Here is a 1,340-nt window from a genome sequence, read left to right as displayed (position 1 = left end):
AAGTGCATATTATAGAGCATGTCCAATTTCAAATCAGATTTTCACGATCTTTGTATGGTATATTTTAAATATTTATCAATTTAATTGAATTCTCAAAAATAGAATTAGTACGAAACAAAATTTTCCAGTAGCCAGAAAACTACCCACCAAAGAGCAAAAAAGTTAATTTTTTTTTTAACTGAGAACGATATCGAACAAGTTTGTCCTTTCTTTAAATATCTTATATGAGTCTAAACTTAAACCGTCAGACATGTACACACAGAAATTTTTCACCCATGCCAACAGAGTAGGTTGAACCAAAACATAGCGCATGAGCACAAGGGTTAACAACCTAGCTATGAGAGGATAACAAATTAATTAAGGACCGCAAAAGATGATGAACAAGTGACATACATATATACATACATATATATATTCATCAAAATTAATATTAATGCCCTCATCCAACAATTCAGTTGATAAATAGATGAAAAAGAGATGAAGATAGCAATTCCACTAAAAACTAGAAACTGAATTACATTGAAATCAATAGAGAGCAACAAGAACATATATAGATCATAATATAACCTACATTTCTTCAAAACTGATATCAATGGCTTCAGCCAACAATTCATGCGAATCTCTCATCAAGGCAGGACTCAACCTAAACATAAGGGCACAGAACTCCATCTCATCCAAACCTCCATCTCCATCCAAATCACCTTCTCTAATCATACACATTACCTCCTCATCACCCATATCTTTCAAACCCAACCACCCTGACTTCATCTTCAAGCTCTCAAATGTGATCACTCCCTTCTCTTCATCCATCAACAGACGAAACCCATTGCACAACTCCTTTATAAACCCATCTGCCCCTAACTTCTCCATCATTGTAGGAAAGAAATCCTCAAACACCACTCCTTCCCTTCTTGATTCCATCACAAGTTAAATGATTGGGGAGTTATTGAAATTTTTTGAATGTAGATGAATAGGTGGGTTTCTATTTATATAGATGGAGGAAAGTGAAACAAAAAACACATTTGACGATGAGATTCTGATGGGATTGACAAGGAAGCTACGTATAGAGATAAATAAGGAGGTTGGTTTGCTTCATAAACTTCGTGGCATTTTCTTATGTGAACAAATACTCCTTCCTCGAAGTTGCATGAGAAGTTACCAAATTTAGGTTTGGTCGTTGAGAGCATCTTCCTATCAAAACACCCAAGCTTGGCTTGAAGCATAATTTACAGAGAAAAGTAATACATTATACTACATTCAAACGTAGCAGATTCCCAAGCTTGGCTTGAAGCATAATTTACAGAGAAAAGTAATACATTATACTACATACAAGCGTAACA

General features: G+C 34.7%; 1 protein-coding gene across 1 annotated transcript; it reads right to left on the bottom strand.

Moving 5' to 3' along the window:
• Positions 1 to 467: 467 nt before the first annotated feature.
• On the bottom strand, positions 468 to 989 carry LOC119990020 (calcium-binding protein KRP1-like). The gene has a single exon (XM_038835828.1). The coding sequence runs from the start codon at positions 919 to 921 to the stop codon at positions 568 to 570; it is 354 nt and encodes a 117-aa protein (XP_038691756.1). The 5' UTR covers positions 922 to 989; the 3' UTR covers positions 468 to 567.
• Positions 990 to 1,340: the final 351 nt, after the last annotated feature.

The sequence above is a fragment of the Tripterygium wilfordii genome, chromosome 21, assembly GCF_013401445.1.
Source record: "Tripterygium wilfordii isolate XIE 37 chromosome 21, ASM1340144v1, whole genome shotgun sequence".
Taxonomy (NCBI): Eukaryota; Viridiplantae; Streptophyta; class Magnoliopsida; order Celastrales; family Celastraceae; genus Tripterygium; species Tripterygium wilfordii.
Note: the sequence above shows the minus strand (reverse complement) of the source record. Positions and strands in the feature narration are given on the sequence as shown.

What these genes read in the sequence shown, in the direction of transcription:
- LOC119990020 (XM_038835828.1), bottom strand. Translation starts at nt 921, where the DNA reads ATGGAATCAAGAAGGGAAGGAGTGGTGTTTGAGGATTTCTTTCCTACA.